Raw genomic sequence first — 14,227 nt, 5'->3', positions numbered from 1 at the left:
GAGGTAGTCAGTGATGTGAGTAGTTGCCCGGTGACATTCATTATAGCTGGTGAACTGCGTCCACATCCCATTAACTTAAAGCCCCAGGAGGGCTGGAAGTCAGGTATTTTAACTGTTCTCTTTGTAAAAATATATAGCGGGTATCTAACACCTTTGCACTTGGTATAACTTAACTGTACCATGGAGAGGAACATGGGCAGCTTAAGATGAATGGAAGTACAAACAGCAACCCATGGATCACAGTAAAAAGCAGGAAGACTTTGTGTTCCCTAAGATGGCTGACTTTCCCAAGATGGCTGCTGCTTACCTAGAAGGCCTGATGAAATGCGTACTCATTATTTGGTCTTTTAAATTGATGCTTCAAGACCAAGGGTAGACACATCTAAATATAAAATACCTTTTAGGTCTCCCCTAATCTGTTTTATGGCCAAAAGAAAGTTTAGTGTTTCTTTTTTATTATTCAGTGTGTTTATGCAGTTTGTGCTGTCAAGTGAGTCCTGTCCAGTACACCTTGTTAAGTGTAACCCTCTCCTAAACTGCTGAGGTTTTTTTCCAACATTTCCTTTCAAGCTGCACCACAGTCCAGTAGATCTTTGGTGGAAACTATACAGAATTTCATTATTTCCTGAAACTGATTTATTTTTCTGTCCTCTTCATGTCTTATATGTCTAATTATTTTTTGACTGCAAGTCAGTCAGACTGCATGGCTGAGTTGGGTTCTGTGTTGGGTTCATGTCATTTCCAGGTGCTCTGCTTGTCCTTCTGGACCTTCCCATAATTATTTATGGCCAGTGTACTACCTCTGTTTGCCCTCAGACCAGACTAACCCTATTTCCTTTGCAATAGGGCTAGCAGACCCTGTTTTATATTCTCTTTTTATTACTTGTTTTGTACCCAAATGTTTATGTTTTCTAGGTCTCGATGAAGAATGAGCGATAAGCTGTGTGTCCTCGTCTCTATTTTGTATAATGAATCATTTTGCAGTTATAAAGGATTTAGTTATAAAGGATTTGTCTGCCAGGAAGAGGTACATTTGCATTGTAGAGATAGATTTATCTGGAATCAACAAGGTGTTATGCTTTCCTGAAAGCTACCTAGCTGGGAGAAGCATTTTACATAGTAACAGCATCAGAAAATTTGTGAGATTTTAATACTGTTGCTGATGATAGCTAAGAGATTAATTAATGGCCAACTGAATCAGTTAGCAAAATGGAGGGGAAAGGGCTTGGAAGAACCTTGAAGGGGAGCTTGCACACAACAGAAAGCCTATTGGCAAAGTGGGTAGAAAGGAATATTTTGGGTTGACATACATTTTATGGTGCTGAATTTAAACATGAGAGCAGTAAAAGAAATAGTTGTCAGTTCTGAGTAATTGTGTAAAATTTTCTGAGAGTTTGATTGCACAGTCTTAAAATCTAGAGTCATAAAGAGAGAAAAGACATGTTCTGTCTCCTTGATCTGCCTTTACACACAGTAACTGTTTTATTAAGATTCTATCACAGTGTTAAAATGAATACAAGAGCCATTTTAATATTATTTAACATTTGTCTAGCTATTCTACTGTGGCTAGCAACCCACAGGCATCTCATCCTCACGGCACGGTAATTCTGAGTAATGATACTGGTCAACTCTTATTGCAATTCTTTCTGTGCCTCAGTAGATGTTTGGGAAAGAGATCTTGCATGGAAAGCATTAACCAAAGTGTCCTTTAACATACCACAAGACAGTAGAGAGATTGCCTTAAAACTGGGTGGTCATCTTGTAATTGTAATGTCATCCTTTCTGGTGTTTTTTCCCTAATATCTTCAGTACATACCTTGGCTTACACAGAGCTGATTGCTTTGTTCTTCGCTGACATCTGTTTTTTTTCTGTAAGCGTTCCCTGTTTGTAAGTCTTCCCATGTTCAAAGATTAGCAGAAATCCTCCAGCAGAAACACAAACTCCAGGCAGGAGTCCTTCTCCAGGCTTTTTTTGATGCTGAGAGCCATTGACCTTCAGCAGTTACACTCCTGGGATAATTTCATTCAAGTGCAGCAAGGCCTTGAAGCACAGCCTGACACACGAGAGCAAAGAAGGGCTGCTTCTCCATCCCCCCGGACTGGCTTCAGAGCACTGAGACATAGGCAATTGTCAGTGCATTCAGCTGGAAGAGTCACCAGTGAGTCACAGCATCCACCAACAGACGGATGTTAGGGATGTGTGGAGCTGGGGTAGCACTGCAGCATTTCCTCTGGCTTCCCTGGGGCTGAAAGCTGGGTAGCCTCCGTCCCTTCCAGTGGCAAGCCGGTGATGTGTCACCAATACTATTGCTCTCCCTCACAACAAGCGCTCATGTGCAATTTCATTTTGCTTATGCTTTCAGTTTTTGAGGTATTATTGCTGAGTTTTTCCACAAAGTGGAGTATTGCAAAGGTTGGCACAATGGAGAGGGGCACGACATGAAACTTTCTTCCCCAGCAAGCTCCTGCTTCTGCCTGGAACAGCTATTGCTCTTTCACTCAGGGGCCAGCACAGGAAAGCATTTGGCTGTGATGTGAGGATGCATCACTGCACCCTGCTGAAAGGGACCGCGTCAGCTCGTGATGGTGCTGATTCGTGATATTCCACCCACCTCCCCCAGCAACTGATCTGCAGTAAGGCCATCAACCTTAATTCAATACTACTGACAGCTGAAGGAGAGATACTGCTTTAGACAGTTATAGAAGCAGAATTGCATTTTAGAAATGAAAAATAAGATTCCTATCTAAAATGACGTTTGAATACAATTAAGTGTCTTACCTCTGTTTGTGGTTTTCTTGACAGGGCATACAAATATACCTCTGTTGACTGTTTTGGCAGTGCTAAAAGTAAATGACTGAGAGATTACTGAGATGCAACTATTGCAGGGTTTAGAAAAGGTTATATGTGACCTACACGGAATCAGCTCTTGATGCGGTCTTCTCCAATCTCTCCTTTCCGTGGCTGTTTTCTTGCATCTGGGCAACTTCAGTCCAACTGGTAGAGGTAGAGCAGGAGTCGAAGAGTTACCCTGGTTTGGGCAATTTATTGTCTCATTTAAGTAACTGAAATTGGTTGATGTGTGCTTCAGTTTCCTCATCTTTACAATATTATTGATTTTTTTTGTGGTGTTTTTAGGAACCAATAATCGAAAAAAATCCACTATGCAGTGTTGGTTGTGCTTGGGACTGAGGGGCCTGAACAGGCAAAGATAAAACTTACTTTAATAATTGAAAATGGATTTAAACCAAACCCTTCTCAGAAGCAAAATGTGGAAAATTACGTGTGTTTCCTGTCTAACCAGCTCTTATAGTTTACCCAAGAGGCACACATGAAGTTTGGAAGCACTATTTTCACGTCCTTTCTCCAGCAGCCTTGTTTTATTTCATATTCAGCTCCATGTCTGACGTTGAGAGTGGCCCTGTGTTAAATCTGCTCCTGTTGTCTATAAATAAGCTTAGCGATCTTAACCACCTCATGATTGTGTCAGCGCCTGCCGCATGTGGCAAGTGCCATTCATCTTCCAGCACCGGCAATCAGTCCGGCCGGCGTTTCCCGGGGGTGAGCTTGCTGCCTGAAAAGAGACGGGTTCCCAGCCTATTCAGACCTGGAGAGGCCTGATGGGAATGGCAGAGCTAATAATAGAAGTTGAACCTTTTTATTTTCCCTCTCCAAGGTTTGTATGTTGAAAAATTCACTGAAAAATCACAGAAAAGGCTTTTTGGCCTTTATTTTTTTATTTTGAACCAGTTCCTTACTGTTATAAATACAGTAATCACTGCTTTTAGGAGAGATATGAAAGCTGGGGGTAGGGTTTTGTTGTTGGTGGTGATGGTTTGTTGGGGTTTTTTTCATCTCACAAATATGCAACAGTACTTGAGAGAAAAGGGAATCAAATAGCAAACGCAGTCTGATATCGAAACAAGGGCAACAAAAAACAACCAAAATAAATGAAATTTGGGTTTTTAACAAAATTACTCTATCTCATTGTATAGTTTGAAGGCAGGATGTTCATATTTAGGGATAAGAACCATAAAGATCTGCTGTGTGAGATGAAATTTTTAAAAAAGCCCAATTACTATACATGCACGGTGTTTCATAGGTATTTGGGAATAAGTATTTTCCATCTCTTTTGGTCCTTTACAATTTTGAAGATACTGCAGAATGTATAATTACCACTGCATGCTGAAAAATCAGACTCCTTTGTAAAATTCGCTGCTTCTGTTTACTTGCTTACTATTAGTTTTTGGATGTGCTGTTGGAGATGCTTATTCATTGGTTAGCAAATCACGGGAAAAAATACATATGTTACCTTGAGTCCTAATGAAAACAAAAAAGTAGCTAAATTTTGTGCAAGCTTAATAGGGAAAAACATTATCATCTCATTTGTTGCACTCAACAATTATTTGCTGTCTCAGGAGCTATGAAGATAAATATTAGATCCTAAGTCAACTTCTCTAATTGAAAAATGCAGAAGTGTGAAATATAGCTGAATTTCTTATTCCACATTCTGATTTCATTATAGTTTTAAGGAAGCTAGTTGTTGCTGTTAGTTCAGGAAGGCTACATCACACCAACATTAACGTTGGGAAGTCATTCAGTCAAAAGGCAGGAAAATGAACTAGACCTGGTCAAAGGCATTTCCAAGAGAACGTGGCGGGCCTGGCTGCTCTGAATGCTGCACGGCTCTGTGGAAAGTTCATGCTGCCGAAACGTGGCAGTGAACACGTGCCGGCTCCTTGGGTGTGCTGTGGAGCTTGCTTTGGTGTAAGCAATCATACAGGCATTAGACAAGGCTGAAGGAGCAGATGTTTTAAAATTTGTATACTAAGCATAATATCCCTACTTTGAAACAGCAGCAGTAGAGAGGGAAAACAGTTAGAACTGAGCTGGCTGAATTATTGACATGTGTGAGTTCCAAATCAGTAAGTTTCCACCTCAGTTTCCTGATCAGTATTTTATCTTTGTCTGAATTTACATTTTTAAATTTTTTGGGTTTATGATGATGTTTAGTTATGTGTTGAAACCTCTTAAGTCAGTATTTCCAACCCAGAATTGTTTTGAAACTTTTGTTCTGTGAGAAATTTGGGCATTTATATTTTATGTTTAGATACATTTTGAAATGTTGACATTTTCCATGAAATGAAAAATCTGTCTCTGTGTGGCTCTAATGAGCAAGATTTCTCTCCTTGAAGTGGTTCACTGTGGGAAGGCTGCGCCCTCAGTGTGCAGGGCAGGGGCTGCTCCCTCAATGGGAAGTTATTTACTGTCCTGCCTTCATCAGCTCTGTGGCCCTGTTCATTTTATACTGTAAATTATTCAAACTGCACTCTGAAGATAGAGTAAATAATTTCCTGACAGGTTTTCTTCATAGCTCTGTTATCGTAACATCTTAGTTCCTTACAAATGTTAATTAAATGAACATCACAGAGCTCTTGTGATGAGTTTATTCCCATCTTATGTATAGGAAGTGAAATAAGAAAATTAAAGCCAATGTTTGTAACTGGAAAAATGGGTAAGCTTCAGGCATATACAAACATGTGCTGCTTTTTCTGCCTGTGTGAGGCAGCCTAATAAAAAGAGATGGCCTCCTCCTACAAATGTGGCTTCACTTGCATCCTTAGGCAATGACAGCAACAGTAACGAAGCTGCTACAGAGATTAAAGCCAGAAATTATGAAGTGTTGACTAATTTTGGCTGCCTGGTGTGAGAAACCTGGAGCCCAGTCTTTTTTCAAAGCATTTTTTGAGGACATTGTGTTTTCCAAGTATCTCTCTCACTGGTCTCATTTGCAGCTGTGACCACTTGGCTTCTTTGCAGATCTGAATACAGGTGTCCTGGGGTGGGTGCCTGGAACACGAGAGCAGCGGAGCTTGCTGTGAAAGTTTTGATTTATATCATCTGCCCTGTATCCTATTAGAGTTCAATGGCCATTTGCCAAGGATGGCTTCTGTTCCCTTAAACACGAACTCATCTTTCTCTTCTTCCACTTTCTTAACTCCTTTATTTCACACCTTCCAACTTCTCTAATGGTAAAAGCAGGAGTATTAATGACTTGTATCAATAGAAATTTTTTTTTTTTTCTAGAATATGGCTTTCGTCAGCGCCAAGTGAGCCATCAGCCTTCCAATGTCTGCACTGCTATAAGGCTGGAGGGTTGGAGATGCAGAGTGAGGAAATGATGTGCCTGTCAGAAATGGCGAGTCATAAAAAATCCATAATCAGAAACTCCCCAGAATTCTCACTATCCCTTTTAGCTAGACACCAGCTTTCCTTTGTTTCACACAACCTTTAAATCCCCCAAGGACTCTCTTTTTAAATATCTCTGAGTTGAGGCCTTGAACTCAAACCAAAGAAGGAGCAGATGAAATTGAGAAGTTAATGAGAAATACTTGTGACAGACAAGCATTGTCAGTGAGGTTGCACAATCCCTGGGTTTTGGTGGCATTTAGTGGATGAATGTTAGGCTGCAGCACTAGCCCATTAGAAAGTATTTTAAAGAGGTGTAGTTAAGTAGTAGGAAAGTTTCTCTTTTTTGAGAGGTAGCACGTATGGTGAGATAAGCATGGTGGATTTCCTTGGGTAGGTATTTCTTACTACATACATGCAATTCAAAATGGAAGTTTTTCACCTTGTGTGCAGACAAGGTCTTGCCCCAAGAACCACTGGAGTCAGTTCAGCTGCATCCAGCTGGGATCCTTGGGGACAGTTCAGGGAGCAGCTTCTTCTTGGTAAAACATGCATGTGGGTGCACATTCATCCCAGGTCTTTGCAATTGCTGCCCACCTGTTTTTGCAGAATACAAATGACAAGGTTTTTAAGCGACAACCAAGTACTGCCCTATTAAGCTCTCTGTTTTAATGTGTGCAGAGTAGGAGAGCTTTACCTTATTGTGTTGGTCCCAAAAACTTTCAGTAGCATTAACAATTACGGCCTGAGAAGTTGAATGTAACACATGAAGGTATAATTATGTTCAACTGGATTAATTCTGCATGGTAATTAGCAGCGTAACCAGTTTGCAAGATAAGGAATACCTTTGTGAATGCCTGTAAGAACTTCAGTCTTCTGTCCCTCCTGACCAAGTGTGATGTCAGTAAGTTGGAGGTTCCCATTTTGCAGCGATCAGGTATCACAGTCTTCCTGGCCACATCCCTCAGAGCCAACTTCACTGGAACTTGCCAGCACAGTTCTATTTCTGTGCTGGTCAAGGGAGCGGGGAGGAGAGAAGAGGCAACCCAAGTCGCAGAAAATCTGCTGAGGAGTGAAATACATTCCCTTTGGCCCCACAATCTGAGCAGTAAGTTGCTTATCTCATGTTAGGCTAAGACACGTGATTTTGCCCTTTTGTGCTAATCCTGCTACATGGAAATGAAGTCCAAAAGCGTGGGCAGTCGAGAGCCCAGGCTGTCATTTGTGTCCAGGGTCTGGTACTGGGTTTGAACACTGCCAAGGTTGGATTGTGTTCAGAAGCAGGACCTGGGAGGTACAAAGTCAGCATGTGTTCCCCAAGGAGATGTTTGTTTCTCCTTTCAATTTAGAGCCTGAAATGCCATTTGTTTAATGTTGCTGTTTAAATAATGATTTATAAGACTCCAGGCCAGCCATGGTGCAGCTTAATGACTGCTATAATTTATGTATGCCACTGGCTATATAAACACTGCTGTAACTATAAAGGATGTCTCCCACAAATTTTGCCTTGATACTGATTTGATACCATTCATTTTCCTTTCCTTGCACATCTTTTGTGTGTGTTGGTTGAGGCCACTTGACTCAGTGATCCAGGTCATTTTGGCTCACCTTGCCAGGAGTCATTGGGGCTGGGAAATGAAAAGAGCAAATATCTATTTTTGTTACAAAATATTTTAATTAAGAATCAAGTTTTCTTGAGCTTGGATGCAAACAGCTGCATCAAGTGGCCTATTAAAAAGGTCATTTTTATTTGGGCTTTTTTGGTTATCCATTTGTTCTACTAGTTAATCATCTCTTTTATCCAATTCATTTTGCGTTTGTGCACACAGTAGGCAAACAAAAAAGAGACAGGAATAAGTCAAGCATTTTCACAGAGCCCAGCCGTTCCCCAGGCTTCAGCTTTGCTATTTGTGTTCTCTAACCTATACAAGGAGCATGTATATACGCATCTAATGTAAATCTGAGCTAATTCAAGCCCCGTCTCCACAGAGATGAATGAGCATGCAAATCTGCTGCTTTGTTTTGGAGGAAAAGCTCCTGGAATTGCTTGATGTCTAGTTGCAGCCGATGGCTTTTGAATACAACAGTCAGTTGACTTCAGGAGATTTGTGCTCCTGGGCTGCAACAAAGACAACTGGGAAGACAGTAGGTGCTCTTGAATGCTTTGGTTCTGTTATAAATAGTGTTAATGCAGTAATGTGCTTGGAAAACTGAGTGCCTTTAGAAAGTTAAATGAATTGAGTAAACAGAAAAACTCCATTGCCTACAGTAACCCCTCCTCTGAATCTCTGCATATCATATCCCAGCAGCTGCTGGGATAAAATATGGACGTTGCTGAAAAGATTGCAGATGAACTGAGTGGGCCGTGAGAGCTGGTAGTAAACGTGGGTGTTTCTTCAAAACCATTTGTGCAGTAATTCAGAAAGACAAAAGTACTTCTGATTTCGCGTAAAACTTTTTAAGAGTGTCATGATGTTACTAACCTCATGGAAGTGCTCTGGGCCTTGTTGCTTAACTTTTCTTTAGGTGATGCTTCCAGCAACATGGTACCATATAGGTTCATTGCATACCCCTAGGAGAAGGGATCACCTGCTGAGTTACCAGAGTTACTTCCTATGGTTTTCTGGCATCGTTTGCACACTGACCTGAGCCCACTGTGACTGACTTGTGACATGCGAAGAGCTTTGCTTCTGACGCAGGGAAGGCTCTCAACGGTGTCTCCAAGAGTGCACTTTTGCAAGGAGCACGGCAAGGCCAAGGAAGATATCTTCTCATTGCTTTAAACCCTCACTGAGGGGCCTGCAGAAATTGTTAGCAGCCAGCTCTGAGTTACTTGGTCTATTTTTTCTCCAAAGCTCTCCTCTGTAGTCAGCCTTGACCCTGACTGAAATACAAGGGCACTGTGCAGCCCGTATGCGGCAAGCCAAAATTGCTCAAAGGCAGGTGAAAAAAATTGAGCTGACAATAACACAGAGCACCCTTTTCAGGAGCCAGGGTCCTTTATTAAAAAGGTTTGGCATGTATTCCCCCCACTCCTGAATTGATTTGCGCCATAAAATGAGCCTGAAGAGAAATAGTGGTTGTTTTCCTACATGCTTCATTAATTTTTAGTTTTGGCAGGCAATATAAATAAAAGTATCAAGTGCACATCTAATTGAATCACCAGTGATTCCCAACTCCCTGTAGTACCAGGGAACATGATGTAGCTGTGCTGTTTAGCAAGCACAGATGAGTTAGGCAAACAGTGGCTCAGTCTGCCCACAGGCTTTGGTTTAATCTTGAGTATTTACCCATTTAATATGAGACAGGGCAGGAGCTGTTGCAGTGTGGGGTTTTCAGCACAGACCTCTTCCTACCTCTAGGAGCAGTGAACTGGAAGCACATCTTTGCAGAAAGTCAGGAGGTTCCAATTAATTGCACCTACACCCAGATTTTTGTGGAAGGGCCCTTGCACTTCTCAAGCTTGACCTCCTCCATACATGCTGACTGTATGATGTTGCTAAACTAATTCCTGCCTCCTTCAGATGGCTGATCTAGACCATCTATCTCTTAAAAAAATAAAAAAGACCTTGTCCTAAGTAGCTCACTTGGCCAAAATCAAAGGATGAGAAAACTCCTATAGGTAAGGAAAATTATACCCCCTGGGCTGGATGATCTCTGACTCCTCAGCTGTCAAGGGAACTGAGTGCCTTCAGAAAAAGAAGTACTCAAGTTCATTTCTGAGTGGATGGTACTGGCCTCTAATTATAATGTTCAGTGATCTCTTTTCATAAGAATTGGCTCCTTTCCACATTGCTAGCTGCCTTTCACTGCTTGGCATAGGTAAAATGTATTAGCGATTTTGGTATCTTGGTAGTTATAGTCTGCTGTGGGCTCCCTGACTCAAGAGGAGGGGAGTGCAGGATGCATGAGCAGGAGTGAGTATAGAAGAGAAAGAAAACGACAAGCAGAGATCAGGCTGTCTTCTCTCTTGCAGCGAGGATATAACAATGTGAGATATCTAAGTCATAGGTAGTATGTGCTGACAGGAGGGCATGATGAAAGCTTGTGTTCTTTCCAAGCCATGTAGTCATGTTGTTCCTGAGCTAGATAGAGAAGCTAGACTTTAGGACTGTCAGTATAGCAGTAAATTCACACATAATTAAAAATCTGTCATGTGTATTGTGCTGGTTTTGAGAAGTACCACAGAGCAGACTGCAGGATTTCAACCCTCTTTTCAAGGGTCAAAGATGGCTTCCAAGTTAAAATATCAGGAACGCCTGGGGAACTGAAGGTCACCATTAGGTGGACTACTAGATATTTAACAAGATTAAACAGGCCAAACAAAACAAAATAATTACTTTGTCACATAATTACTGGGTTGAAGGAATTTCACAAGGTGTTTTCCTCTTTGGTGCTCCCCAGGATCCTATGACCTGTTGGAGAAGAAGGCCCTTCAGTAACCTAAAGTGGTTTTTGTTTTCTTTTTCTCTAGGATCTGCCTCTGGCTCAAAAATGTCTCTGGAGGGTTCCTTCAGCTGCTGGAACGGAACGGCGATCAGGCTGGGGCAGGCGTGTGACTTCATCAGGGACTGCGCCCAGGGAGAAGATGAGGGAGAAATGTGCAGTGAGTAAAACGGAACCCCCAGGCTGCAGCCTCCTTTTCCAAAAGCACTGATCCTTCTGAATGCTAATGCCTGAGGCTTTAGCACTAATTTAGCACTAACAAAAGACCAGTATGCTGACCAGTATCTATAGGCAGTTTTACTGGATGTTTGTCTGGAGCAGACCATTTGAAACGTTCCTTTACTCACTTACATTACAGAATCACAGAATGTTAGGGATTGGAAGGGACCTTGGAAGATCATCCAGTCCAATCCCCCTGCCACAGCAGGAACACCCAGATGAGGTTACACAGGGAGGTGTCCAGGCGGGTTTTGAATATCTCCAGAGAAGGAGATTCCACAACCTCCCTGGGCAGCCTGTTCCAGTGTTTTGTCACCCTCACTGTGAAGAAGTTTCTTCTCAAATTTAAGTAGAACCTCTCGTGTTCCAGTTTGAACCCATTGCCCCTTGTGCTATCATTGGTTGTCACTGAGAAGAGCCTTGCTCCATCCTTGTGACACTCACTCTTTGTATATCCGTAAACATTAATGAGGTCACCCCTCAGTCTTCTCCAAGCTAAAGAGCCCCAGCTCCCTCAGCCTTTCCTCATAAGGGAGATGCTCCACTCCCTTCAGCATCTTTGCTGCCCTGCGCTGGACTCTCTCCAGCAGTTCCCTGTCCTTCCTGAACTGAGGGGCCCAGAACTGGACACAATATTCCAGATGTGTTCTCACCAGGGCAGAGTAGAGGGGAAGGAGAACCTCTCTGGACCTACTGACCACCCCCTTCTAATACACCCCAGGATGCCATTGGCCTTCCTGGCCACAAGGGCACAGTGCTGGCTCATGGTCATCCTGCTGTCCACCAGGACCCCCAGGTCCCTTTCCCCTACGCTGCTCTCCAACAGGTCATTCCCCAACTTATACTGGAACCTGGGGTTGTTCCTACCCAGATACAAGACTCTACACTTTCCTTTGTTATATTTCATTAAATTAGTTCTGCAGCAGGTTCTTACAATGCTCTTAGTGCTTTATCTCTTCTAAAGTCCTGATCAAAAATGCAAATGAAGTATAGCCTGAATAGCTAGATGCCTTATAGAATTAAGATATGTGTAGTTTGTTAGAGCTTTTAATCAAAATGTAGCACAGCATGTGGTAGAAGGGGGAGGAAGGAGAAAAATTCCAAGGTGAAAAATGAGTAGAGCCAGTAGCTTGTCTTTGACCAATTCCTTTGTCTTTGTAATTCCTCTTGTTTTCTATCCTCTCTTCTGCAGTAAGTAGTCTAATAAAACACAGTGGAACATAGATAGCAACCTGAGTTTTCTTAAAACTTCATGTGTCTGAATACTTTGTAATTGTGTTGCATAACCTAGATGCTTTAGGACTTTCCCTTAAGGAGTGGTGGATCGTCAGCTGTATGGTTATCCAAAGGGCAAACGTATTAAGAAAAATAATCGTTGGAAGTTCATCATTTATCAGTTTGAAGTTGCCAAGGGTTTAGATTGCGGGGTGACAATAAAACCCTGGCAGATGTATTGTTAACCTCCTCTCCCCCTGCCCCTTCTCCCTTTTGCCCCTCCCTCTCCCCCCTTCCCACTAAGGACAGGTGATCGGGAGGGAAAGAAAGACAGAGAGAAGAGAGTTGGAAAAATTAAAAACGTTTTACTAATGCTACTAATAAGAATAGAGAAAATAATACAAAATATACAAAACAATCTTGAAAGTCCCAGCAACTGCAGAGCCAGCACCCAAAGTCCTGGATTGGACTCTGCAGCCAACCAGAGCTGGATTCAGTCTGTCACTGGGCCTCAGTTCGCAGGGACGACTGGCAAGATCCTCTCCTAATGTTGGCCATAAGCAGAAGGGAAAAAAGGCACGAGATCCTCGTGATCTCCCACTTTTATATGAAGTATTCACGTGAATGGAATGTTATACTCAGTTGGTCAGTTTCTTGGTCACCTGTTTCTGGTTGCCCCTCTTGCAAGATGTCCATCTGTGCTTATCAATAAGTTTGCATTCCGTTGCTAGGTTTACCAAAACATGTATCTGGTTCTCCAGGAAAATGCAGTTAATATGAAGGCTCTAGCTGACAGGCAAATTCACTAAAAGAGAAACTTGTTTTTCAACAAAAGCAGGACAGAAGTGTATGTGTCACAGCTGATCTAGCCTATGGACTTTTGTCAACAGAGCTGCATTGATTTGGTATGCAAAAAATGTGTTCCCTGACCAAAGTACCAGTACTGGCAAAAGTTTTTGGAATAGAAGAGGCAATTATTCTCAGTTTAGCTTTCTATGTGACAGCTAGAGCAGGGGAGAATCTGGGTAACTCAAGCAAGCTGTGTTGATACAGGTGATGTCCAGACTTACAGACCTTTGCTGTTTCTTGTAGACACTTAACATAAGAGTGACACGTAACTTCTAGCAAATTCCAGTTATTTGCTGCTAACAAAGAAATAAAAGAATAGATTTTATTGGTGTGGAGAAGAGTAGTTTGATCTGGGATCATCTAGTGAACTAGTTAAAACCTTGCAACTGTACACTTCTCCATTATGTTAGACATTGTTATAATTTGAAGTTGTATTAATTAATGACACACACTCAGTGAATGTTAAATTTACTTTCATAGGACCAGCGTTAGTATAGAGAGAGATTATTTACCAGCAACTGTATGTCCAGATACACTGTCGTGTTTATCTGCTGTAAATGGCTCTGCCTTATGAGGGTGATCCTGTACCAGTGGAACCAACAGAGCTCGCAGGTGGAGCTGGACCAGTCGCTGATGCAAACTAAATACAGCCATGGGATGAGGCAGACCTAGAGGAAAACACTCGCCTATTCCTTTCAAACATCGGGAGCACCTGTGGCTGGTGTCTTGTCCATATTCACATATCAGGAGGCTGCTTTTACCCCTGGCTGCCACCCTGTATCCCATGGTTAGACAGCTGCTGAAGTCCCCTGTCTCTCTCACCTAAGCCATCCACAGGGGTTGGTTTGGGTGCCTTTTCCTCTTCCATGCACCATTCATCTGTAGCTGTTTGCATAAAGCAGTAAATAGCACTTACAGTTGTATCAGCAAAGAATGTATGGAGAATGTAAATGAGAAAATGTAAAACAGCAGAAGATATTTAACCACCTGTTTAGCAGAGCACCACTCTGCAGCTTGAGGAGAAGACTACACGTCTTGTTTTCAACCCCAGATACTGGGAATGAGAGTTCTTAGAGCCAAAGGCCCAAAAAGCACCGTCTTCCACCCAAACAACAGAAAAGACTGGCTTGCCAGAGCAAGAGCTCGAATTGTGGGTGTGTGTCCTTATCCACATATAAGCCTGCTCCGTTGTATGGCTGATTTCTCTGCTTTTTCCTTGTTACTGTCTTGAATATTGTTGGCATAAGACTTCTTACACAAAACAGAGAAATTATCTAATGTTTTACCTGTCAGTACATCCACATGGCAGCC

General features: G+C 42.1%; 1 protein-coding gene across 2 annotated transcripts in view; it reads left to right on the top strand.

Moving 5' to 3' along the window:
* The window catches only part of LOC136099681 (ALK tyrosine kinase receptor-like), an 81,599-nt gene that overhangs the window by 16,908 nt on the left and 50,464 nt on the right, over positions 1 to 14,227 (top strand). The window contains exons 1-2 of one of the 2 annotated variants that reach the window (XM_071805906.1): positions 9,842 to 9,917; positions 10,662 to 10,793. In XM_071805906.1, coding sequence (XP_071662007.1) covers positions 10,682 to 10,793 — 112 coding nt within the window. In that variant the 5' untranslated portion in view covers positions 9,842 to 9,917; positions 10,662 to 10,681. Of the gene's footprint in view, positions 1 to 9,841; positions 9,918 to 10,661; positions 10,794 to 14,227 lie in introns of those variants that run through there. The other variant, XM_071805905.1, reaches the window with a different exon arrangement.

The sequence above is a fragment of the Patagioenas fasciata genome, chromosome 3 (assembly GCF_037038585.1).
Source record: "Patagioenas fasciata isolate bPatFas1 chromosome 3, bPatFas1.hap1, whole genome shotgun sequence".
In the NCBI taxonomy this organism is placed as follows: Eukaryota; Metazoa; Chordata; class Aves; order Columbiformes; family Columbidae; genus Patagioenas; species Patagioenas fasciata.
Note: the sequence above shows the minus strand (reverse complement) of the source record. Positions and strands in the feature narration are given on the sequence as shown.